Below are 24,272 nucleotides of genomic sequence, written 5' to 3'. Positions count from 1 at the left end.
CGCCCGCACGCCCGCCCCCTCCCCGCCCCCTCCCCCTCCCGGCCCCTTGATCTCGGGTCTGTTTTATTACTCCTGGTGCGAGTCCCGCGGACTCGGCGGCCCGCTATTTGTCATCAGCTCGCTCTCCATTGGCGGGGAGCGCGGAGCCTCCGAGAAGGGGGTGGGGAGGGGAGGGGAGGAAGGAGTGGAAACTGCCCGGAGCCGTCTCTCCGCGCCGCTGTTGGGGCTGCCGCTGCCTCCGCCGCCGCCTCCGGCTCCTCGCTCAGCCCCTCTCCGCCTCCATGTGCCGGATAGCGCGAGCGCCGCGGACCCTGCTTCCGCTCCTGGCGGCCCTGCTCCAGGTACTCGGCGGTCCCCGCGGGCCGGGCTGCGGGCGGGGTGGGGCGGGCGGCGCCGGGTCCCTTTGTTCCCCGCGCCGCTGCGGGGCCGGGCTGCGCACCCGGGAAGGAGGCGCCGCACAGAGCGGCCGGGAGCTGCGCAGCACCGGCAGGAGGAGTGCCCGGCGGGGCGGCCGGGCCGCAGCTCCACCGTGCCCCTCCGAGCGCGGGCCCCGCTGCCACCCCGCGGGGCGGGCGAGCCCGCTAGAATGTCCCCAGGCAGCTGCGGAGGGTCGCAGGCTAAGTCCCTGGTTTTTCAGTTTTTTATGCTTCTCGCCCTTCGCCTTGCACTTTGCACCGATTTGTCATATTTTTAAAAATTTCTTTAGGGTTGGGTCGCGAGTTTGCAGGAGAAATTCTTACTCTGGTGGCTTAGTTACTACGGGACTTGCCTGCACTGCACCCCACCCTGGCGCCCGCACTCCGGGTGCCGAGGGTTCCGCTGTCCTATTGTCTGTACCCCAGCTCACACTTGCTTCCTATGCCTTTTCTTCTCTGGTCCTCGCCCTGTTTTTTTGTCGGTCCCACCTGGAAAAACGGCCTCGCCTCTAGCCCCGAGGAGCCCCCGCACCCTTCTGGCCCCTCGCAGGCGGGGAGAAGTTGGACGCGGGCGCTCTCCCCTCGGCCACGGGCTCTGCGCACTTTTCCCACTCTGGAGCGCGCCGGCCGGCCTCTCCTGGACCGCGCTGCCGGGCTCCCCCGCCGCGGGAAGCACCTGCTCCAGGCAGCCTGCGGGCTCCCGGGCCACTCGCGCGGTCGGCCCCAGCCCGGCGCGCCGCCCAACTTTCCCGAGGCGTCCGGCCGGCCCCAGGCGTCGTCCTCCTCGCTCCAGCTCCGGCCGGCCGCCAGCCCGTCGTCCGGGCCGCGACCCTCGCGCTGACCGGGGGTTTTGCGGAGGTCCCTGGTCTACACGGGTCTTCGATGGGGTCCCGAGACGGCCACGCGCAAGGGGTGTGTCCGCCCTCCTGTCTGGCAGGGAAATCCGCGGAGGTGCCCCCTGCTCACGCCATCTGGGGGAGGGGGCGGCCAGCGGGGTGGCAGCCGTGACAAGTGCGGGCACGGCTCGGAAGTGCCCCAGCGCAGGGGGTGGGAGCTGAAGTAGGGGCAGATGGTGCGGCTGCTCTCCTCCCCTGCGGGTCTCGGCCTTCCCGCCGCCCCTGGAGGGTGTGGGCCGCGGCCCCGGGAGCCCTGTCCATGGTGCGCTAGGGTGCGGCACGCCGGGCTGCCTGCTCTGCGGCCCGCCTGGGTCGGGCTCTCCACTTTCTGCCTTTCTCTCGCACCACGGGCTCCTGGGCCACAGGGCCCCGCGTGCCTTTTCTTTCTCTTTCTTAGATTTCTTCTTTTGTTCTTTCCTCTCCTGCTGGTCTTTCTCCCTTCCCCCACCCCTCCCCCTCGTCCCCAGTCCTGACTCTGGGATTTCAGAACTATTAGATTAGATATTTTTGGTCTCTGTAGTTTTGGGGAGTGGATGGGAGGGGTTTTATTCTCCCTAACTCGGAGGAGGTGACCTGCCAGTCACTTACCGGCACAATACCTTCTGTTATAAAACCGCCCTTTATTTTCCCCGTGCACACTCCTCATTCTTTCACCTCTTGTTACTTTATTGATTGTTTTTCCTTTAAAAATGGGGTTTTTGAAAGAGGGTAGGCTGCGGGGTAAGAAGGGAAAAAGTGCTACTTTCACTGTGTGAAGTTAAGGGGAAGGGGAGAGGAACATTAAGATCCTACGTGTAGCGTATTTTCTTCTTGTTTAACAAAAGAGAGGTCATAAATGAAGAAACAATTACTTTCAAAGACATTTTTTGTGCCTCATTGAGCACTCTTGCTTATTTATGGAGAATAAGTCCTTGGATTGTGAATCAAGCAGTAGTTGGTTATTTGCACTAACTTTTTTTTTTTTTTAATCTAAGTTCTCTTTGGACTCTGGAGTGAATTTAGGGCAGGAGGAGATACTTGTTGGGTCATTAATGCCAGGCCAAGTCCAAGTGTAGAACAATCTCTTACCAGTGTTAAGTTATTTGCCTTGAAGTCAGGTGTGAATTTTGGACGTCTTTTTTTTTTTTTTTTTTTTTTTTCCTCTGAGCATTCCTTAAAATAGCATTTAGTAGCATTGGTAATACGTCTGTCTTCTGTGTGTGCTCTTTCCTTTTCTTGTATACAGCTTTTGACTTTTATAAACCTTCACGGAAGAGGGCATTCTAACTTTGTCATCAAGTTATTCAGCAGTCTAATTCATAAGTGTAGGTCATCGGGTAACATCACATGATTTGAAAGGTCATTGGGACTGGAGGTAGAACAGCGTAATGCAGTGTGAGTTGTTAGGGTTAAGTGCATTACGTGGATGATACAGCTGAGACTGAAAATGACTTTCAGGGCTCGGGGTGTAACTCAGTGGTACAGTGCTTGCTTGGCAAATAACAAGCCCTTGGGTTCTATCCCGAGTACCAGGAAAAAAAAAAAAGACTTGAGCTAATGGTCTTTTTTACACATCAGAACAACAGAGATCGGTCTGCAAGGTGAGTGCTGCTCCTCCACAGTCATCTGCCATACATTTTTTTTTTTTTTTCTGGTCCAGCCTAATTTAAGCAGCCAAGAGTTTTAAGACAGAATGGTTAGATTATCAGTGTAGATACGGAATGAGCTTGTACCTCCACACCAATAAAATATAACCGCATGCTGCTTGAACCCTGTGGCTGGAACTGTTAACTGAACTGTCCACCTTCCTTATTTTACTTTGAGAGACTCTTAGTGTAGTTATTCTTTATATCTACATTTACATAATTCTAGTTAATTTTACATAATATGATACCGAGCTTCAAGATTTTCTGTGTTCTTCCTCGTTTTAAGGTACTAGCATTGTCCTTTACATTAAAAACCCAGAGTCCGACTACTAAATTTCATTAAGGTATAAAGTGTTATATCACGATTTTTTTTAGTTATACAAGTGGCTTTCAAGTCCTTATATAGGTTTATCATTAAGAAGGAGATGAGTTTTAATTTTACCAACAACCCAACAATTAATAAATTAGAAATCTGTTTTGTTTTTCTGGTTCACATCTTAATTACAGAGCCTGTTGTTCTAATCTAAACATACTTGAATGAGTTATAAGGAGTGGGTTATAAGGCTTCCAGTACAATAACTTAATGTTCCTAGAAATTATAGATTCTTAAACTTATATAGGTCTTGGTTTCAGCCTTGAATGAAGACCTTGGTAAAAGATGCATAAACTATATGTGCTTTTAACATAAACCTTACTTTGAAATTGTTAATATTAACACATGAAACACATAAAGAAAGAAATCAGCTTTGCTTGACACGTGGAAAGTCTTAAGATTCATTAATCATCCTAAGCATAAAACATGTGTTTATTCTTAGTGTTTACTTGATTTTCATGTGCAACTTTTCAAGTGTGAAAGTAAAAAGAATTCTCTGGCTTTCACAGTTTATTTAAGGTATTGAATATAGTGGTATTTATCATGAGCTTTTCTTACCTTAAGGTATGTGGTCATTATTAAGAGGTGGTCTGTTGCATATGTGCTAGATAGGATTTGAAAAATAATTCGTATACTCTAAAATATTTTTGTATATATTTAGAAAAGAAAAGATACACATACACACACTCACCCACACACAAAATACATACTCTTAACCCTGAATAACAAATTCAAAATGTATATATATATATATATATATATGTGTTCTTTTTGACTTGTACATTAATGAAAGTCTGCCCTGACCTTCGAAAAGTTCAGACTGAGATTGTAAGAGCAGATTCTTTCTAACTGATCCTTATTTTTTGCATGTAGAAACTAATGTCATTCCAAGATAGATTATTTTGATGGCAATATGTTGTGCCACACTGTCCTTAATTTTCTTTTTCATTAAAAATTTTCAATTCTTAAATCTACTGTGCCTCATTAAGCTTTAGGGTTATTAATTGGGAATTGTCAAGACTTAAAGCAATAGTTAATCTTGCTTTAAAGTATTTCTTTTTGAAATCCTAAATCACTCAAATCTCCATCCTGTTTTCAAGAGGATATTTCAAATTAGAAGAGGGATTTTAAAAAGAAAAATCAAAGCTGGTTTTAAGAAGTGTAGTGTTTGTGTATATATACTACCATTTTGCCCACGTTAACATTATTCAAATTTGTTCTTTTGGCTCAGATACAAAAAGTAATCAAGTTTAAGGACTGCTCAGACTTGGCGGTGAATTTCACTAACCATTTAAAAATGTGATATGATAGATTTGGAATCCAGATGTCATTTGAGTATTTTTTTATCTGCCATCAGTACTCTAGAACCTGAATATTTTCAAGTTGGGTCAAAATCTATGAATAGAAATTTAATCCGTACCAACAAATCACCATAGATAATTGTATTTCTGTGTTTTTCCTATGGAAGTTTTAAGTTTTAGGAAATTATATCAGTGATACACATACATCTTAATTAAACAATGACATTCAGACTGTTTGTACAGATCAATGTGTTAGTAAGATGTAACTTGCTACCTGTAGAGAGATAGGTTTAAACTAAGCAGAATGAGGTCAGTTCAGATGCTACATTGGATCTTTTGGAACATACAGATTTAAGAATTAAAATATATGTTGACTAGTTTTTAAAAAGAAAACAGATTATAGATAAATCCTGACCAGCTTCTGTTTCCTTGTTACTCCTTGGTATGCAGTGTGCCTCCTTGGATGGTCCTTCCAGATGTACTTAACATTCAAGCCCTGGAGCTCCCATATATGTCTATATTTATGTCTGTATATCTATCTATCTGATCTATCTATCTATATTTGTGTTTATGTTATCATAAATATGAAGGCTTAAATAAAGTTTTTAAAAATTATATTATAATCAAAGACACATTACCATTAATCCCCTTCCAAACACCCTCCTCCACACCCCCTACGCTTTGAACACCATTATTCCATCACTTTCGACACTTTCTGAAGCAATTCTAGAGGTTCTCTTCCCTGAATGTCTTTTCATGCCTGCCTTGATGTATTGAATCAATTCAAAATATTCACAGTGATTTGTGTCACTAAAAACATGACAGCGTGAGCTCACTCTCTTCCTCTGGCCCCAAGGTGAAATGCCCATGAGAGGTAAATGTTGTGCATTGGTTCAGACTCTTCAGACAGCCAGGAGAATGCAGCTAAAGAACTCATGAGGGAGGACTTGCAGAACTGCTTCAAAAGTGGGAGGAGGGCCTGGGTATATAGCTCAGCTGCATAGTGCCTTCCTGGCAATCACAAAGTCTAGAATTCGATTCCAGGTAACAAAATGAAAAAAAAAAAAAAAGTGGAAGGAATGGTAGGGTTCAAAGAGATAAGAAATATTTGGGGGAATTAATAGCAATTTGTGTTTTATTGTAATACACTTTTTTAAAAAAATTTTATTTATTTGTGTGTGTGTGTGTGTGTGTGTGTGTGTGTGTGTGTGTGTGTGTGGCCAGCTCAGCCCACCAGGGGGCGGGGCTGGCTGGCATGTGGTGCTGGGGGATTGAACCGCCGTCCATGTGCTTTGCTAAGCTTGTTCTAAGTAGGTGCTTTAGACCACTGAGCCATCTCACCAGCCCCTGTAATACACTTTTTTAACATTTAGCCATTCACTAATTTTTGATAATCCTTCATACATAGCATGTCTGTTAACTGCTCTTACATATGTAACAGTACAACATTGAGTACAGTTTCACATCAGTTTGGGTAGTTTGTTAATTACCGAGTATGTCTTGGAGAATGACTTGGGTGCCACCAATATAGCTCTGTTCAGTACAGACGGGCCATTCCCCTGTGTAGTGTCAAAGGCTGGTGCTGGTGTCAGTGACAGAAAGCCTGAGGTGCTAATTTGGTACAGATGTAGTCTACCAGCTTAAACTCTATGACCTCATTTTCCTCAGTGCTAAACCCTGGGTCTTGGTTAGATTAGTTAAGCTCTAAGGGATCGTCCTGTTCTGTTATTTTTGGGGCAGTTTAAGAATATCTCAAGCATGTCTCCTTTTCAAAAGTTTAGTAATGATCTTTTCCACCTAAAATGTAAAACTTTTTAGATTCTTGGAGCGGTGATTTTTTTTGAGGTCTTATTAACAGTTAGTAATGGTTTGCCATACTTGATAGATTAGAAATCATGTTTTTTTTTTTAATCCTTGTCATTGATGATATTACTTACACCAGTAAAAGTAAAGTATTTTGGGGTGAGTGAGTAGGTATAGATATAGGTAAGTGTAATATTATCAAGAATAAAAATTATTTATTACTTTTATTGTCCAAAATTTCTTCGAGAGAAAATAGCCTCCATGAAAATCATTGAATTGAGTGATATGTGCTGGCTTTAAAAATAACAGTCCTTCAGCCTAAAGTCCTCCAGCAGTTATTCTACAGGTATCTCTGTATTCATGATGTACACCTGTTGTATCTACATGTATAAGGATATTTGTTGGGGCATTATGATTTCAAAAGATGGGATTAGTATACCAGTAAGAAATGATTTAATAAATTTTGATGTGATGTGCAGGGAGATTTGAGAACTCCTACTGTAAACAAGTTTAAGAAAATGATTACATTAAACAGCCTCATGTTTGGGAAATAGTCATGTACCTAAGAAAAGCCAGAAAGGAAGAGAGCAGCTATAATAGGAAATGGGATTTCAGGCTTCTCAGTGAGACCCAGTTGGACAAAGACCAGTGATACTAAGATAAACTGAAGAGTAGAAAACCAAGCAAGGTAGAAATAAGCTGAAGGTGACCTAAACTAATAGTAAAGCATTTGAAAATTTTGGACTAACCTATAGTAGGCTACATAGTACATCGAAAGGCAGATTGAGTGATAGGCAGCTAAATACTAAGTAAGTGTCCATGTTAATCTCATGTGCTGAGTTATCTGTTCCTGAAAGGTTATGTTAGTTGCTTAGGCCATTATGTATGTCTCCTTGCTGATTGAGTAGTTAAGCTTTGCCTACTCTCTGAGAGGAAAAATATAGCTGAAAGTAGACTATAGTAGTTGCTGGAATTTGAGGTGCAGAACATTTATCTGGTCAACTGACTGCTTGATTAAATAACTATCTGGATTTTTACCAGTAGCAATAGGAGAAGTGGATGTATAATATTTTCAAAGCAGTTTGAGCTATTTAAAAGATGGTACCATTATTAATATATTATCATATGCTTAGTAGAGTAACTTGGAGTATACTTAATAGAGTACTTGATCTGAGATCCATCTGTAGGTTTTGTTTTGGAAAATACGTTTTTATATATGTCAAATAATTATTGAGAGCTTGTTGTATAGCAGGTAACAAAAAACAGGCAAAACTTTTGCTCTAATGAATTTACAATCTAGTAAAGGAAAATAAATTGCTATTAGGAAGGAAGAAATGGAAGAAGGAAGGAAAGTTGAGTAGTAGTGTACTGACATTCTTTACATTATAATTTTGATGGTAATTCTTGTGTTTTCAATTTACTTTACCACCGTATCTTCAAATCAGACTTTCTCCACATTCTAATAAATTACCTAACGTTTTAGTTGATTACTAATTAGTTTTAAAAAGTGAATCTATAAATGTAGTACTCAATTTATAATCTTTACTATGCCAAAAATCCATGAATTGGATATGTTTAATGACTGTTTTCCTCATTAACATAAATTTTGAGTTTGGTCAACTTTCTTCTGCTGTGCTAAATATTGGACCTCACTGCTTTCAGTAAAAGCTGTAAGCATTGCTATAGTGGGGTTGTCTTGTCACATCTGAAAGTTTTAGGGCTTTTCACAGAGTATTTACATGTAAAACTCAGTAAATCATTCATGTAACTGAGAAGAGAAAATGTGCTTCAGATGATTAAAACTTTGCATATTTGCTGCTCCTGCTAAAGAACTGGTTTTCAAACTAATGCCATATAGTGTATCAAATATATCTTAACAATTTAAATATTTTTATTTTGGGGAAGGAGCTGATTATGTTGCTTCCATTAATTATGTCTATAACTATCATTTTAGTTCTAGTCTAGAGATAATGAAACTAGAACTCTGACATTTTGGGAATTTAGAATTGAACTATATCTGTTAAATTTGAACTTTACTCCAAAGCATGTGATTTGTTTTCCTTGTATCAAGCTGCATCCCCTTTTATACAATTACAATATTTAGGGAATGAGTATCCCCTTGGAGAGAGAGTTCAATTCCTCTCAACTGCACTGGTGATTTTTGTAGTTAACTTTTGAGTTATGTTGTGTATTTATTCTTGGCCTTAAATATTTTGATTTTTTTTTTATATTTGAAGCCAAATTCAATGCTGATTAATATTTTCAGTTACTGTTTGTTTACTTAGGGAAAGAAAAATAGTGAGAGAAGAACCCATAATCCACTTTTAAAAGTTCTTCAAACTGTATGGGCAACAACAAACGATATGCTCATAAATGATTAAATGTAATTATTTATGACTCCTAAAACTGGACATACTGTCTAGGAGCCTGTAAACCCTCAGTCTATGAGCTATACATTTTTTAAAAGCATTCTTCCATAATATTCACTGTGGAAGTAAGTGGAAGGAATTTCATCACTATCTTATGAAATGTTTTAGTGTTTAATAGCAGTTTTCATATCTGAATTATTTTTTTCTCTTGCAAATGAAGTTATTTGACATCTTCTAAAATCTGTGGGGCTGGGGAGATGGCTCAGTAGAATAAGCACTTCCCTGGCAAGCACAAGGGCCTGAGTTCAATCCCTGGTTCTGCCAAGAAAAAAAAAAAAGGTATCAACTGGTTCCTGTAAATATTTTGTGGAGTAACTGACCATAAGCATGAATCTAGTTGAGAAAACATAGAACTATTTTACTTGTAATGTGACCTGCTGTAGGTGGTTGGACACACCTGACCTGTGTGAAATCTTGCTCAAAATGTTCATTAATTGGTTGGGAGACTATTAAGGTAAACCTGAAATAAATGGCTAAAAAAACCCTAATTTTATTAAGTTTAAGCAGGATGTGATCCACGCTTGCTTAATATAAATCTTTAACTAGAGACTGGGACTATTCTAAGTTCAGAATCTAAAGTTCATTCTTGATGGCTTTAAAGTCCAGTAAATAAAGTATGTTTTGTGCAGCTGAAATATTGGCCTTTTTGATTTGAAATCAACATTGCTAAAATTGGCTTATAATACCTTGTTTCTTCCATTTCAGGGAGTTTGAAATTCAGATTAAACGTATATACATGCACACACACACTCATACATGGTTTGTGAAAGTATCACATTCATTTCTGAAAGTTGCACGTTCTTCCAAATGTTCCCAAACTGAACATACTATTCAGTCAATACTGGATCAAAAATCTTAACTCTGAGTTTTAACCATCATCTCATAGTAACTTGCTATTTGATTTCTAAAATCATAGATTATTGCTCTTTTTATTGTACTTTCTGAAGTCTGAGATCTTTTATTTCTGATGTCTTTAATTCAGTACATAAAATCATCTATTTTATCTTATTTTAATATGTATTTGGCACAGGGTCTCACTACAGAACTTGGACTCATAGTGATCATCCTGTTGCCAACCTCCTAGTACTGGGATTGCTGGGATTACAGGCATGTGCCACAACTCTAGGTCTTAGTGGCCAGCTCAGTGTGCCTGGGTGTGGGGCTGGCATGGCATGTGGTGGCAGGGATCGAACCCTGTTCCCTGTGCCTGCCAAAGCAGGTGCTTAGTCTGCTGATCTATCTCGCTAGCCCTTATCATACGTTTTTAATAACCAAAACATTAGGAAAGATTCGTGGACACTATAGAAATTTCAGGAAGGTTAAGGAAGTTGAAAGTTGATAATAAAAAGAGAGAGATGAATTGTTTCAGTGCAACTAATGGTCACTTGCATATATATGGTTTCAAGCCATTCTTTTTTCCCTCCTTTTTTATCAGAAGGAGGGTTGAAGCCAAGCGCTGAATATTTTTTGAACATAAGTGTTCATGCAAAAGATCTGGGTGTTAACAGATTCTAATCTTTTTAGTGATGCCTCTTAATGCCTTCTGTAAGCTTACTGCTGACCCACTTTTCAACAAGGTCCTACCCGGTTTTCATTTTGGTTTCTAATTTTAAAAAAATACATGGAGAGGTTTATATGGCCACAGACTGATCATTTTCTAGTAGTTCAGCATACATGTGGGTACAGTTGATCCTGTTTTGTATTTGTGTAGCTGTTTTGGAGATTTGAGAGTTTGCCATGAGGGCTGCAGAGTGTTCATACTTGTTCAGCGATCCTTTTTGAAGCATTTCTCTCTGTTTTCTAGTGGTGGTGCGGTAGGTCTGGGTTGTTGGGGGAAGTCTTCACAATGAAAAAGCTAAGGAAGCAAGTTCTGTGGGTAGTTAGTTGCCCACCAAGGATGTGTTTGCTCAGGGCAACTCTATTTTATTTATGTTCGTAAGCATGTGAACTTTGTTTTACTCTACTGCATTAAAAAAGATTGTACTGTTTGTGTGGCCTTAGCTTATTGGTATATAATTTGTTATTTAACTTGCTTTAGCCCCTACACACTTTTCAGCTCAAAAGGTAATTACATATAGTGTTTATGTTTTTTGTATTAAACTTTATTTACAGTTCTGTCTTCTCTGGTTGACAGATAAATGAGAACTTTTGGGGAGGCCTACAACAGAATCATTGATTTTAATTTACCAATGTTTGTGGATTAAAGTAACTTCTAAATGAAAATGAGTGAAATCCTTGACCTGGTTTATGGTTTTTTCCTTTGTTTGAGGCCTTCTTGATGGAGCTATGTTTAAAGGCACATAAACACAGTGTGATGTGTTCAGATATATAGAACAGTGGAATATTCTGAAGATTGCTCAGTACATGTTAGGACATTCAGAGGACATTCTAAAAAATTGTATTTGCATGTATGTTGGATATTGTCAAGATTTCAGTTTCTTGTTTTTCTAGATCTTAGTTTTTCATGAATAAGTCAAGATATAAATTGACAGCTTTCTAAAACCTTGTGTTATATCAGATTTTACATCAGTTTGTATTTTTACATTTAGAAACTTCACTTTCATGAAGTGTATTTTTGTATGTGGTGTGAAATAGAAGACGTTTCATTTTCTTCTCCCAGTTTTATATATATGTACGTGCACATTGGTCCTCACTTATCAAATCAAATTTTATTTTTCTGAATGGAAATGTGCTGTTTATCAAGTACACCATTTCCGTTCATCTTTGGACCTCTTTGCTGTTGAGTTACAGGTATGCAGTCGTTCAGTTGGCTTGTGGTGCAGTGGTTAAGGGAGAGCACTTTGAGGGTGGATGATCTAGCTGAGATGTGTGTTGTGTGACTGTGGACCACACATTGGACAGTCTCTTCCTCAGTGTACCCAGCATGCTCGGAGTGGGTATACATGCATGCAGAAGAGTGTTTTAGGTGGTGAGCAAGATACTAGGTCTTTGAAGTTTTGGGGCCTTAGTCCTTGCTATTGTTTAACTCAAAACTAATCAAGGGAAAATGTAATTTCTAAAATAGGTTTGAGTCCTTAATGTGTGCAAGGCTTTGTTCTGTGTCCAGCCTTATGGCTGGGTGCCTTGTAGTTCTGCATGACTACCTGCCCTCAATTTTTCTTGGATCACACTTGGAAACCACAATTGAAGGGCACATATTTTAACAGTCTTCCTTAAATTCTAACAGATGTGGTCTAGGCTGATATAACAATTCTACCATCTTTATAATTAGGGAAAAATTAGTATATGGAGAGCATTATTCTGCCAGTGATTTGATATGAAAATAATTGGTAGTGAAACAGGGTATTGTGTTTTCTTTCCCAGGATCTGTCTTTTTCTTTAATTCTTTAATGCCATGGTGTGTTTGTGTGTGCATGCGTGTGTGTGTGTGTGTGTAGACTATCCCAGAACCAGTCAGTCTCTAGAGGCTTTTAACATGGCAGTGAGGACTAGTGGAGCAGGAGCCTGACTGTTGATGTCAGTGCAGCATCTGCAGAAAAGTTAAGATATATTCACTGTTTTGTGGATGCTGATCACTTAATGACAATTCAAGGCAAGAAATACTGCTTTACATTAGTGTAATTCTAAACAAATAATATTTATGGGTACTTACTATGATGTAGGCACTGTTCACGTACTTTTCACCTATTATCTTATTGAACTTTCAAAAATATTTATACCCGATGTTTTAGGACACCAGACCTGGATAGAAGTCCAGGCTTCTGTTAAGTGACAGAGTGGGCATTTATTTGGAAATAACAAATGTTAGTGCTTACGTGCCTAGGTTGGCTATGTATTTAAATTTAAAAAACTAAGCTAAAATAGATTGGAACTTACTGTTTTATGTTTTATATGATCCTTTTAAGAGTATTTTCATTCTATAGTATAGTAGAGGAGCATGTAAAACACATGTGTGCACCTTAAAATATATAAACTACATCTGTATGACTGCTAGCTACAGAAATAGTATATACTGCTGCCTTGGAAGACCCCAAATACACTTCCTCCCTTCCCAGAGATAATCACTGTCTGCTTTGTCTCATAGTTTGTTCTTCCTTTATACTTTCATTATCTGTGTACATTTTCCTTAAATATGTGTAGAGAGCATATATATATATATATATATATATATACACATATATACCTATATACATAAATGTATCATATATATCTTTTTTCTGATTTACTGTTGGTTTCAAGTTATGTATGTCACATTCATTAGGTTCTATACTTTGCTCATTTTCCTAATGTAGACTGTTGCATGCTTTAAAAATGATGTAGATTGGTTTGTAGTTTGAGTGTACTACAAACTGTACTACCTAGGTGTACAGTTTCAGTACTTAGGAGCTATCGGCAAGCCAGTACATGCCATCTGGCCATGCATGCCAGGACTACCCTAGGGCCGTGTTTTCCAAACTTTAACTTACACAAGAAACATTGCAAAGCATCTTAAATCAAACCCTACCTGCCTTGCTTGGGATTCAGTAAGTCTGCAATGGAGCCTAGGATTTGTGTGTGTCTTAAGCTCTATTATGGGGAGGCAGGATGTAGTTCCACTCTGGGGTATGTAACTGGGAGTAGTATTGTTGAGTTGACAGCTCCACACATGTTCATTTTTCCTAGCAAGTGTAAGAATGTTTTGCAGGGCTGGAGAGATAGCTTGGCAGTCTAATCATCTGCCTGGCAAGTGCTAGGACCAGGGTTGATCCCTGGTATCACATGTCATGCAGCCTCTGGAACCCTGAGTATGTTGTGTGACCTTGAAACAGTGTGGTGGCACATGCCTGTAATCCTAGTGCTGGGGAGGCTGAGACAGGAGGATCACTATGAGTCCAAATTGCATAGCGAAACCCTGTATGGAAAAGACCAAAAAAGAATGTTTTCCCGACTGATGCCCCTGGCACTGTGTACACGTTTTTTTCCCATAATGTTTAGGGTACTTGTTGGAGTGAAACTTTAATATACTTAGCAGTCTGGTGAACTACATAATACATCTCTTTGGTTTAAATTTGAATTCCCCTAGTTACTAATGAGTTTGAGAATTTTTAAATGTGTGTTTTGGCCCTTTCCTTTGGGTGAAATGTCTGCATAAGCACCAGCCTTCTGGAAGAAGTTCATACCTTCCCTGTCACGTGGGCTCACCACTTGTTGCCCATTCCCTTCACCTGACACCTTCAGTCATGACTTGACTGAAGATGTGTTTAAAGATTTTTGAGTCTTGAGAGTTGGCTCATAATATTAGGTCTAATATTTCTTGAGTGCATACTGCATGCCAGGCGAAGTGCTTTCCCTGTATTGTTTCATGCTATATTTCTATCAGTCCCGTGTGATAGGTAGGCATTATTACCATGATCTGTTTTATAAACATCTGAACAGGTCCAAGCACAAACCAGTCACCTGAAGCCACGCTGCCAGGAAGCTGGGCACAGGGCTTACACTGAGTGAATACATCTCTGGCAATGCCGGGAGTTCCTTGGAAATCTGGAAGGAAAGTGCACCCTGCTGTGTGGAGCTAAGTCTCTCGTAGTCTGTGCAGGGTTGCTGCCGGGAGGCCAGCACTCCACCAAGGTAGTGCATCTCAGTTTTGGATTTGGACTTCACCATGAGGATTTAAGGGATTTCTGTGCATAGAACAAACTTTGGACTTGGGAATGAGAAGACCTAAAAGGCTGGGTCAGACACAGAATGGGTGTGGAAGCCACCAGTTTCTGTCACTGGCCACACAGCTCCTTGGTGGTGACTTACACAGGTGCAGTATCTGGTGGGTCATGGATGTTTCTTTCTGTAACCTGCCCTGATCTTTCTATCCTCACAGTGGCTTGACTAAGAACTGTACTCATCCAGTAACCCAGAGTTCCTTGTTTCTGTTCCCGGCTTTCAGTTCCCCCAAGCACTTGCTGCAGAGTCCTGACTGTCTGCTCTGTGCCTTTAGTGTCAAGCCTTTCATGCACATTCATGACCATGGCCTTGACGTGGGTGTCACAATATTATTTGGTCAGACTGCCCTTTGATCTTTTAACTTTAGCTTTTAAATGTTAAGTAAGATCATGACTTTGTAGATGATTTTGTTGTCTTTGTGGGGACCTAAAACTGATCCTTTGCATCTGTCTAAGTTCTGGAAAAAATACTACAAAAGAATCAGTAGATAGAAAACCAAAATATACAATTTATTACCAATAAGGACAAGGCTGGGGAACGTGACTTAAATGTATCCATTAATCACCCGTGCACGCCGATCCCGCATGTGTGGGATGAAGCAGTCTCTCTCTCTCTGTTGTTCCGCCCCACAGTGTACCAAGGCTTGCCGTGCCTGGCTGTGGGCTGCTCCATGCAGACAGCTGGCCAAGGGACCAGATTCTGAACACTCAGAATTGAACATACTTATTTCCTGCAGGCACGCCAGAGGCAGGCAGAGCTCCTAAGTGTCATTAGAATAACATCTCCTGCTTGCAAGTGGGGTGCAAGGGTGCTGCACAGATTGTTCCAGAGTTTGGATTAGCCATTGGGCCCATCTTGCTAGCTATTAAGTATGTGTTCGTGCTTGTGTATAACCATTGCCTTCTGGGAGATGCACACTGGTCAGGATAACCTTGTTCTTGACTTGACGATGCCTTGAAAGTTCTGTAGTCTGACTTTCCCATCTCCCAGATGCTAATGGGGCATATGAGATGACAGCTGAGTGTTAGCAGCCTCTAGAGTTAGAAAGTAGACCAGCAGCTGCTCCCAAACTATTTCACAGTGCTTGTCCTGAGGGTTCCAATGGTTGTAGCAGAGAGCCCGTAATACCTGGGAAAAGCCTGACAGTGGGCCCAGGAAACATGTTTCCTACCTCTCCTGAGTGCTAGACAGTCTGAGCTTTATGTCTATATCCTTGTCCTATAAATTGAGATCAAAGGAGGAAATGGAGACTTCAAGATATTAAGTGTGCTGGATTCAAAACAAAGCAATTTTTAAAAGATGGGGACCATCTTTGTACAAAAGTAGCAGTATCTCAAATGCCACCTTTCTGAAAGAAAACTCTCGCTATGTATTACTGGGACTTTCCCCCAGTTATCCCCACAATCACCTGAGTCCCACACAGAACCTCCCCCAGGAACCTAAGAGTCAGGTTTCACTTCACCAGGGCTCATGCAAACCGCAATTCCCTTTGAGCCCTGGAGTCTGCCCTTGAGACTGCAGGTCAGGCCAGTCAAGCTGTGGAAGTCCGCAGAGTGCCCCCCTTGCCCCTGTATGCACAGCGGAATTTGAAACCCAAATGACCAGGTCTTTATTTAAAGGCCCACAGGCCTGTCACAATAATTTAAAGTGAGATTCTTAGGAGGGATCTTGAGCTCATTGTCTTAAAAATAGAAATGTGTACTGCTTACTTGCTTTTTGGCAGTAGATTTCGAACGAATCCCCCTTTTCTCTACCACGGCTGCCTTTGCTGATTCAGGACCATGTACATCTCTGAAAGTCCTGAGCTAGCGCAAATCCCTGCCTCAGCCAAGTTGCCGCCACCCTTGCCCAGAAGCACCCACCATCAGCTAAGGTCACTGGGCATCTTCTCTCCTGAGACCTTTGGCCTGTGGCCTCTCTGAGGCCCATTATTTTGTTCTAAGCTCTGCCTCCCTATAACCACTTTCCTGGAGTTGTGGTCATACAACAAGATCAAAACACCCTGTGGTTTGTGAACTAAAGCCTTTTGATGTTAAAAGCCACCTGCTCCACTATAAAAACCAGCCACTACCCAATCTAGGCTGCAGACCACCAAATTACAAAACAGGCAGGGCCTGTGTCACATACTTTTTTTCCCTGCCAGAACCTTTGTCTCCCAACTTTAGACTCATTTTTATTCCTTTCTCAGGTGACCAGATAGTTCCCCAAATACTGAAGTCTTCCAAGGGGCCCAGTGAATAGGATGCCTCCTCTCTGCTTGAATTCTGAACCAAATAAAACGTGAGCCAGAAGAATCAGTACAGCAGAGGAAATAGCGCCGTGGTTGTTGGGATGAACGCGGGGATGCAGGCAACAGCCCTTACCTGCCCTTACTGTGAACAGCTCTCCTTGTAGAAACCAAATCCCAGAATCCCACAACCCCCCAAGAGGCAGGGAAGCTGAGAACTCCCACCATGGAAGTGAGATCATCACACTTGTTTTCTGAGGGCCTGCGATCCAGGCGGGAGGAGTAGGGACAGGCTGGGGGCACCAGCTGCCCAGATGGTTCTGTCAGATGTAGTCCTCGGGCTGATTGAATCCATCCTTCTCTTCGTGAGAGCAGAAGTTCACAAATGTCTTAGAGTTCTTTTATACACTTTAAAAATATTGAACGCTCATCTGAGTTTTTACAGTGTGGGTAGTACCTGTCTTTGTTTACCATGAATTAAGCTGAGAAAACTCTATGATGTTTATTTAAAAATATCAAACACATTTTCCTTGTGTAATGTAAATACTAATTTGCATGGGGAAAATGAGTACATTTTTCCAAAAGAAAAATGCGATCAATGTAAAGAGTAGCACAGTTTTTTGTCTTTTTAATATCTAGCTTAATGATGGGACAGCTGGGTTTCCTTATCTGCTTTTGCATTTTTTGTGTTAAAGTATGACATATCATGTAAAGTATAGAAAAATCTACCCTGACATGGGAGTAAGAGTGAGAACACAATGTTTGATAGAAGTAACTTGACCTTTTTGCAGACCTGCCAGAAGGATCTTGGGGACTCCTCGAGGGGCACTTGTGGATTACACTCTGATATCTGCCACTCAGGGCCTCCTTACTTAGCACCCTAAAAAGAATAGGGAGTCTTAGCAGAATTCTCAGCATCAGGAGGGGATGTAGTAGGCCTTGCTATAGAAGCTTAGATAGCTGAAAGGATCTAGTGGCCGGCTTAAGTAACTCATGCAGTCCATGGTTGGAAAATGCTGGTGCTTTTCTGGAGTCGAAGCAGGAATTGATGGTCTTAGTTGGGCTGCTTCGCAGTTCGCATACAGGGCTTGTGAATTTATGTCTTTATGACTTGATCTATTAGAACTCTGCCGGCCAGGGTGTTGTTTGTGGAGCAAGCTAAGAAATGGCCTTGAACTCTTTAAAGTTCCTGACAGTGCCCTCCTCTCAGCATGGTATATTTCTGGAAGCTATACCTCTGAATGTCATTTCCTCAGAAGAACAACATTGTTGTTGGGTTGTGTTTATCTTATCAAAGCCTCAGAATTAGTTAAGTCACCACTCTGGCCAGCTATTTTAATTAAATCAGAGTTGTGGGGACTGTAAACATCTGTAACCATTTTTAAAAAGTTAAACCATGCTCTAGGTTTTATGAATCAGGCCTAATTGTACATGAATACAAGGGACTCCAGAGTATGAAAAGTATACAAAGTTTATTACAGACTGTAATTATTTCTTCATCAGTATGCCCACTGAAAATTAATATACTAGCTGTGATAGGAATTTACTGATTGTTTTCCATGTTTCCTTTTAAAAGAGTTCAGGGTAGTCAGGAGAGCTTTGATTTGGAAAAATGAGCTCTTTAAGAAGATTGACCTGACTTTTTTTTTTCCACCAGATTTTTCCATAATAAACGGGAACGTTGAAACTATTTTATTTTCATATGTCCTGTATCACGTGACATATAATATGCGAGCATCACATTTTAGGACAAATTAAGTATGAGAGGAGGTAGATTTTTCAGTTGGTCTCAATTCATACAGGACACTTCCCAGCCCTTAGCCAGTTAGGTGTCATGTGTGAGTGTATATGGATACTTCTCATGGATTTTTGGGTATTCAGGAGGTGTTTACAGATGCTCCCCAAAGTCATGTGGTAGATTGGATGTTGTCCTTAAGCTGAAGAGCTAAATGACAGAGGCATGTTTTCTCTTAATTTCCTTCCTTGCCTGAAGAATGGTGCTACTAACCATACCTACCTTATAGGTTGTTCTGGTGATTTATATAAGATACTTTGCATGGAGAACGTAAAACACTGACAGGCATGTGGTGAGCACTTGGCGGATAATGTAATCATTGGCAATCTGTGTAGCTAGTTGATCAAGTTCCTAGGTTGATCATAAATGCCATCCGATGTCAAGTACTGTACATTCTGGTGACATTTCGAATAGTCCGTATATACACATGTTGCATTCTCTGGTGAGTGTGATGAGTAATAGGGTAGAATCAATCTATACCAGGCTTGACTGTCTCTTCTGGAATTCCCTTAGCCACTTTGGGAACTTCTAATGGCAGTTTAATTGCACAGCTCCTTGTGCTATTATCTAATGAATCTGTTAAACATTTATTGAAGCCAACTGAATCTATAGGTGCTCCATTGTTACCTGCTCCATTAACATTTAGTAGACGTAATGTCAGCTCTGATTTGTCTTTGAAACTTTTCTCTAGGAAGCATGGAAGCCTCAGAAGCCACCTCTCACAGGGAGTGAGTAGGTCTGGGCTCCTGTTTCTGCATTTTCCCAGGCTTCCGTAGGTTGAGCTCCTGCGAAGGTGACATTATGAAGCAAATATTGTGTGTCGGGCCAGGACTTCTGTTCCTTTAGTTGTAGTGAGACTTAAACTTCAGTTTCTGGAGGGGTGTCTGGTTCCTGGGCCAGCATCAGTGCAGATGCTGGACTATTGTGTTCATCCTGGCTTGATTAAAACAAGTAGCAATCAGAAAAATAGGAAGAATGATATGAGAGGTAGTTACGGACATAGTAAGAAGGCAAGTGAAGCAAAGTGGGGTATCACTAGGTGGGCAGTGTGGCCTCAGGCCGCTCTTTGCTAGTCAGCTCCTCTACAGTGCTTTACGGAAGCAACAGAAACAGTGCAGAAACCTGTGCAGATAGCTCAACAGTCTAGGTGCCTCCCTAGGCAAGTGCAGCTCCTAACTGGCTACCAAGACCAGGCGTGGTGGGGCACACCTGTAGTTCCTGCACCAAGGAGGCTAGAACACGAGGATCACTATGAGTCTGAGATGTGTATTGAGACCTTATAATTAAAAAAAAAAAAAAAAAAGCACAGTGCTGAGGTTGTCCAGGGTTGAGCTGCACATTTTAACCCTTAGAGCATAAACTAATATTGACATCTTAGGTGCATGAAGGTAGGTCTGTCTGACCCACATTTATTCTTTGGAATATTTTCATTAGTGAATTATTAATTTTAATTTTACAAATTTTATTATATTAAACAATGAGGCTTTAACAGAAAAAAATATCAAAAAAGTAATGTGTTTTTTTTTTTTTTTTTTTTTTTTTTTTGGCAGAACTGGGGATTGAACTCAGGCCCTTGTGCTTGCCAGGGAACTGCTTATTCATTCTATTGAGCCATCTCTCCAGCTTCTGAGTTTTCAGTATTTATGAAAAGCATCAAACTCTTCAACATTGACTAGTTTTTGCTGTATAAAATAAAAAAATTAGCATAAGAAATAAATTCCCGGGGCTAGGGAGATGGCTTATTAGAATAAGCGCTTCCTTGGCAAGCGCAAGGGCCTGAGTTCAATCCCCAGTTCCGAAAAAAAAAAAAAAATTATATATAAAAAAAAGGAATTCCCATGTGAACTTCGATAAAAGCACCACCACCATGCTACAAAAAGATCATCACTTCACTTACCACACATAAGGCAGTCTGCACACCTGACGGCAGCACGTTCCAACATGCATGCCTTGCCTACCGCAACCGTACATGTCTTTCACTTTCCTGGCCTTTTTGTAGGACATACTTGACATCTCAGTGATCTGGCTGTTTTGTCAGGAGGTTGTTTTTTTTTTTTTTAATAGTAGTTTATACTTTATTATTATTATTTTTTTCCTTGAATTTTTTTATTGGTACATTTTATATATACATAGTGATAGCATTCATCATAGGGGAATTGTACCTTGCTTCAAACAATAGTTTCAAGTTTTTTTTTTTTTTTTTTTTTTTTTTTTTTTTTTTTTTTTTTTGGCAGAACCAGGGATTGAACTCAGGCCCTTGGTGCTTACCAGGGAAGCGCTTAATTGTCAGGAGGTTCTTACTCTCTTATACAGTGAATACTTGGCAGGAACCTAAATTATCAGTAAAATAAATTATTAAATTCTTAATATGTATTGTGTGTTTAGGATAGACATCAATATTTTTTATGTCAGCCATGTACTTTCTTATAAAACCTGAAAGCTACATTTTAAATAAATTCCTATATAAACTACAGTGAAAATACCAGTAAACTCTACCACAAAAATAAGCTTTGCTTCACATGACACACCCAAGGCAGTCTTCACACGTGACAGCTGCACGTTCCATGCACACATCTCATAATGACACCAGGTGTGCCCAACCTGCCTTTTCTATGTGGTAGTCTTGTCACCTGTCTTCTATTCCTGTTTTGTCAGGAGCTTCCTACTATATTTTATCACATGTACCTAACAGGAATATGATCTCAATAAAATAAAATATCAAGATAGCTCAGCAGACTAACACACCTGCTTAGGCAGGTGCAGGGACTGGGGTTCTATCTGCCATGTGCTGTGCTGGCCCTGTCCCCAGGGTGTGCTGAGAAGGCTATTGAGACTGGGTGTGGTGGAATGCACCTGTAATCCCAGTGCTTGGGAGACTGAAAACATGAGGATCACTATGCGTCTGATCTGTGTAGTGAGACCCTATAGACCCTGTACTAAATACATAAAATAAATAAAACATAAAGCACATAATGAGTGCTTAGAATAGACATCAGCTTTTTCACATCAGCTGTTTACTTGCTTACAAAACCTAAAAGCATCAAAAATAAAAGCCTGTATGAACTATAAACACAAAAGTCTACCACGGAAATAAGCTGAGTTTCACCTGTCACACCCAAGGCAGTCTTCACACATGCGAATTGCGTGTTCCATACACAGGATCACTTACACTGACAGCACATTTGTTTTGTTATACTTTCATGTAGGACACAGTTGGTCTCTTGTTTTCCTGTTGTCACAGTAGGTCCTTGTGATGCTGCACTTGCTTTTCACTTTTCAGCTCACCAGAATGCTCCATGATTTGTCTGCATAGATTCCTGGGCAGAAACACTTTGTTTTTCCTCAGCTGTGAACGATCTGTTACGAGATCCAGTCCCAATCCTCTGAGAAAATTTCTTCATGATGTTTCGCTCTAGTTTTGTGAACTGTCAAAGTCTTCATGCCACATACATTTAGGATAGAATAAAACACATGCGATGCTTTATATGTCAAGTGGCATCATAGTTGCTGCCTAACTCATCAACAACAGCCACTGCACATTCGATTTTGTTGTTCAAAGTTTCCATCTCAGGCTTCTGTTTCATCAGGGTTTCCCCTCATCCTAGTGAAATGTTGACATCAGCAGTAGTAGTTTGCTATGCTTTGCATATACCAGATAAGTATTGTATCTTTATGAAAATCAAAGAGTTAAATGCACAATTGTCTTTTTAAAAATTGCAGCATTTCATGTGTATATTTTGCTTCGCTCCTGTGTACAGTTCCTGCTCTGGTCGGCTTGTACTCTTATTATTAGCAAATGTAACACCAATTAAAATTGGTAAGCTAGTTGTTGACTGTCACATCCTGGGTAGCCTGGGAGATGGGAGCAACAAGTCTGATCACAAGATCACTTAGTTCATTCCTATGCAAATAAGGACCTGATGCCTGAGTTCTAGGATAAATGTCTAAACTGAAAGAAAACTCCCTTTGTATCTCCTAGAACATACATTTTTATGCTATATGTTGACCACCAATTTTCCTTGAGTCTTTTACATTCCTGCTATCACCATAAGAAACCTGTGCTAAGTACAGCAAACCTGTGCAAGCTTTCAGTTCAGCTAGTGAGGTATCATAATGCATTTTTGAGTGTGGCTCATTGGTTCATTGGGAATGTTTAACTTGCATGTCAATTTGTATTTCACAGCATCTTGTAGTGTTTTGTCTGTTCCATGTACATCTGACATTACATCCAACATTGAAAGGCAGAGCCGGCATTCTGTGCAATATGTTTCACCCCTTCCAAGGGTGTCGCTATGTTTTCAGACCTAGCAGTTCTACTAATGGCTTATTCCATTTGTTATGTGACCATTTTGCAGCACTTAGACTAGTCAAATATGTACTCACTTTGCTGTTTTCTTCATCACCAGAAACAAGGTGATTTTCATTCCCCTTTCCTGTGTCAGTTGATTTGTGTTCTATGTCACGGCCACAGTAACATTGGCGCACATGGCTAACATCATCACACAGCCACACAATGCTTCTATTATGAAAAAGCTTGTATTTCATCATAAGGGATCATCTTCTTATGCAAACATGAGTAATCTGATGATTCACTTTTGACCTCCTCCATAACTTGAATATCTGTTTTTTAAAAATATGCCATTGTAGTGATTCAGACTACTTATACCAGAAAGAAAAGAAAAAACCACAAACTTTAAAACAACAACAACATCAACAAATCCTGAAGAAGTAGTGTGGGTCTATTGGACCCTCTTTGATGCCTGGGTAAACATATATAACTACTGTTCCATAGAGCGCAAGGGTGGACCCAAATCCCATCCTGCCATTTGTGAACATGTGCACACTCCTTGACATTAACATATAGATTACTTCCGCTACCTCTCAGAGAAAGGCACTGAGATGCACAGGCAGCTGCTATAATGCTAAAGTGAAAATTTACAGTAGAAAAGTAAGGGATGAGTCCACTGGACCTGGTCTTATGCCTGTAAACATATTTCCAGGGATATGAAATTTAGGATGTCATCTGTGGCATTACTGCCACAGCGAAAATCTTTAAAGAGTGGCAGCAGCTCTTGAATAATCTTCTTAACATGCCTCCAGCATCATGGGTGGAATCCTGTGAAATGCAGAGAATTTGACAAGTGCAATTATATAGTGATAAATTGGATTAAGTTTTAAAAAAATTAGTCATGCAGAATTGGTCTTGAACTTTGCCATTATTATATGATCATGCATCCAACTAACCACTTTAACAGTGTCTTCATTAATTATTTATATTTGCTTATGTCACTTGGAAGTCATAACCCCACCTTCCATTCACTACTTTTTGTATCTCTTAAGCCAGAAATCCCATGTTATGAAAGGAATTCACTTGTGCTTCTTTTGCTCATGTTTATGAGTGAATTTTTGTTTTTGTGTGATCTTACTGTGATCTTCACATTTTTCATTTGTTTTTGGAGCTGCAGGTTGGACCTGAGGCATTGCACATCCTTACCATGTGTTCTACCAGTGAGCTACACACCCACTCCCCTACTTTTTTCCTTTAAAGTATTTCTCAGACACTCAAAGAGCAAGGAGAGAGATAATCTCCACAACAAAAACAATAGCAACAATATGCTAACATCCTCTTGTCATGTAGTGAATCAGGAGTTATTTCTAAGCTCTGTATACTCTTTACAGCAATCCTTTATCCTTTGCTTATACAAGATAAGTGTTACAGCTTTCTGAAATTCAAAGACTGAAATATACA

General features: G+C 40.6%; 1 protein-coding gene across 2 annotated transcripts in view; it reads left to right on the top strand.

Moving 5' to 3' along the window:
- Cdh2 (cadherin 2) overlaps positions 1-24,272 on the top strand; it is a 244,133-nt gene continuing 219,861 nt past the window's right edge. Inside the window, exons 1-2 of one of the 2 annotated variants that reach the window (XM_023714056.1) lie at positions 1,975-2,032; positions 2,870-2,892. In XM_023714056.1, coding sequence (XP_023569824.1) covers positions 2,002-2,032; positions 2,870-2,892 — 54 coding nt within the window. In that variant the 5' untranslated portion in view covers positions 1,975-2,001. Of the gene's footprint in view, positions 342-1,974; positions 2,033-2,869; positions 2,893-24,272 lie in introns of those variants that run through there. The other variant, XM_004623550.3, reaches the window with a different exon arrangement.

This window comes from Octodon degus, unplaced genomic scaffold (assembly GCF_000260255.1).
Source record: "Octodon degus isolate 3935 unplaced genomic scaffold, OctDeg1.0 scaffold00003, whole genome shotgun sequence".
Lineage (NCBI taxonomy): Eukaryota > Metazoa > Chordata > Mammalia > Rodentia > Octodontidae > Octodon > Octodon degus.
The sequence above is the reverse complement of the archived record's forward strand: the minus strand, read 5'-3'. Positions and strand labels throughout refer to the sequence as shown.